Source organism: Etheostoma spectabile, chromosome 14 (assembly GCF_008692095.1).
Source record: "Etheostoma spectabile isolate EspeVRDwgs_2016 chromosome 14, UIUC_Espe_1.0, whole genome shotgun sequence".
NCBI classification, from domain to species: Eukaryota; Metazoa; Chordata; class Actinopteri; order Perciformes; family Percidae; genus Etheostoma; species Etheostoma spectabile.
In genome coordinates this window covers 7726535-7727905 of record NC_045746.1, presented here as the reverse complement: position 1 = coordinate 7727905, position 1371 = coordinate 7726535, and the positions used below count along the sequence as shown (strand labels likewise).

Below are 1371 nucleotides of genomic sequence, written 5' to 3'. Positions count from 1 at the left end.
AAAGTGCGGTTGCCATGATACAAGAAACAATATTGCAGTGTAAGTGACGTTAGGATTAAATTGAATGTGTAATTAGAGTGATGAAGCAAGAGTCGGTAGCATAATTTCAATTATATTAACCTGATGATATAGTACGTATGTTATGTACACTTTTGTGTTGTGTGCTAGTACAGTTGATGGCTCCACCCAGAACCTACATCTACACTTTGCCGACACGCTGTTTGCCACCCCAGTACATTTTAGACGTACCTTTTAATCCCATTTACCGACTGCTTGTGGGACAAAACAAGGCGTGTAGACTTCACTTTGGGCTCAGGGAATTGTCATTTTTCACAATTTTTTATTTTTTTTTGTATTTATTTTATTTTTTATACATGTTATGGAATAAAAAAAGAATCGAGAAAATAATCAGCAAATTGAAATTAATAGCTTCAACTAGGGCTGGGCAATATATCAATGTTGTATCGATATCGTGATGTGAGACTAGTTATTTTCTTAGATTTTGGATGTATTGTAATATGGTAAGTGTTGTCTTTACCTGGTTTTAAAGGCTGCATAACAGTAGATGGGATTTTTTGAACTTACCAGACTGTTCTAGCTGTTCTATTATTTTCCTTTACCCCCTAAGTCATTAAATCATTTCTGCAGAATATTTAAAAAAAATGTAATTGTCTAAATAACATTTTGTTAAAGCACCAATGGTCAACCATTCAATATCGTCGCAATATCGACATTGTGGTATTTGGTCTGGAATATCGTGATATTTGATTTTCTCTATATCGCCCGGCCCTAGCATCATGTTTCTCTTATTGTAGTCTGAACAGGAAGTTTTCTGTTTGAAGTTTTTGTTCAGACGGAATTCTTTGCATGCTCGAATTAACTACAAGTGTTAGATAAGGGCCAAACGTGTCAAAATATAAAACTGAATACGTTCTTACTTTGTTTTCTCTTCACTGTTCCACTTTTAGATGCCAAGACATTGCTCAGCAGGCGGCTGCAAATCTCGGGACAACCGTGAGACTCGTAATGCTGGTATTACCTTTCACAAGTGAGTTCTTTATGCAGTTTTATTAGATAGTAGTCTTCAGGGGTGGCATGGGAGCCCTTAAAGGCTGTGATCAGGGGACGCATTATACAGCACACTTCATTTCGTAAGAGGAATAGTGCTAAAGCACTGTGAGTCAAATCAAAGATGGTAAATCTGAGATTAAGCGAAGATTGTTGCAGGATGGCCTGAGAAACTTGACTCCGTCCAAATACCAATACAGTAATATTCTATCTCAGAGACGGAGTTCAGTGTTTCCCACAGGTTCCGAATATACCTGTGGTGGTGGGTGGCGCAGGATGGGACTGGTCGACGCATGATGGCTA

At 37.9% G+C, this 1371-nt stretch overlaps 1 protein-coding gene across 3 annotated transcripts in view; it reads left to right on the top strand.

The window, feature by feature from the left end:
- Positions 1 to 1371, top strand: part of thap7 (THAP domain containing 7) — an 8080-nt gene that overhangs the window by 1582 nt on the left and 5127 nt on the right. For all 3 annotated transcript variants that reach the window (XM_032536235.1, XM_032536238.1, XM_032536237.1), the window contains exon 2: positions 969 to 1048. In XM_032536235.1, the coding sequence (XP_032392126.1) occupies positions 969 to 1048 (80 nt within the window). The remainder of the gene's footprint in view (positions 1 to 968; positions 1049 to 1371) is intronic.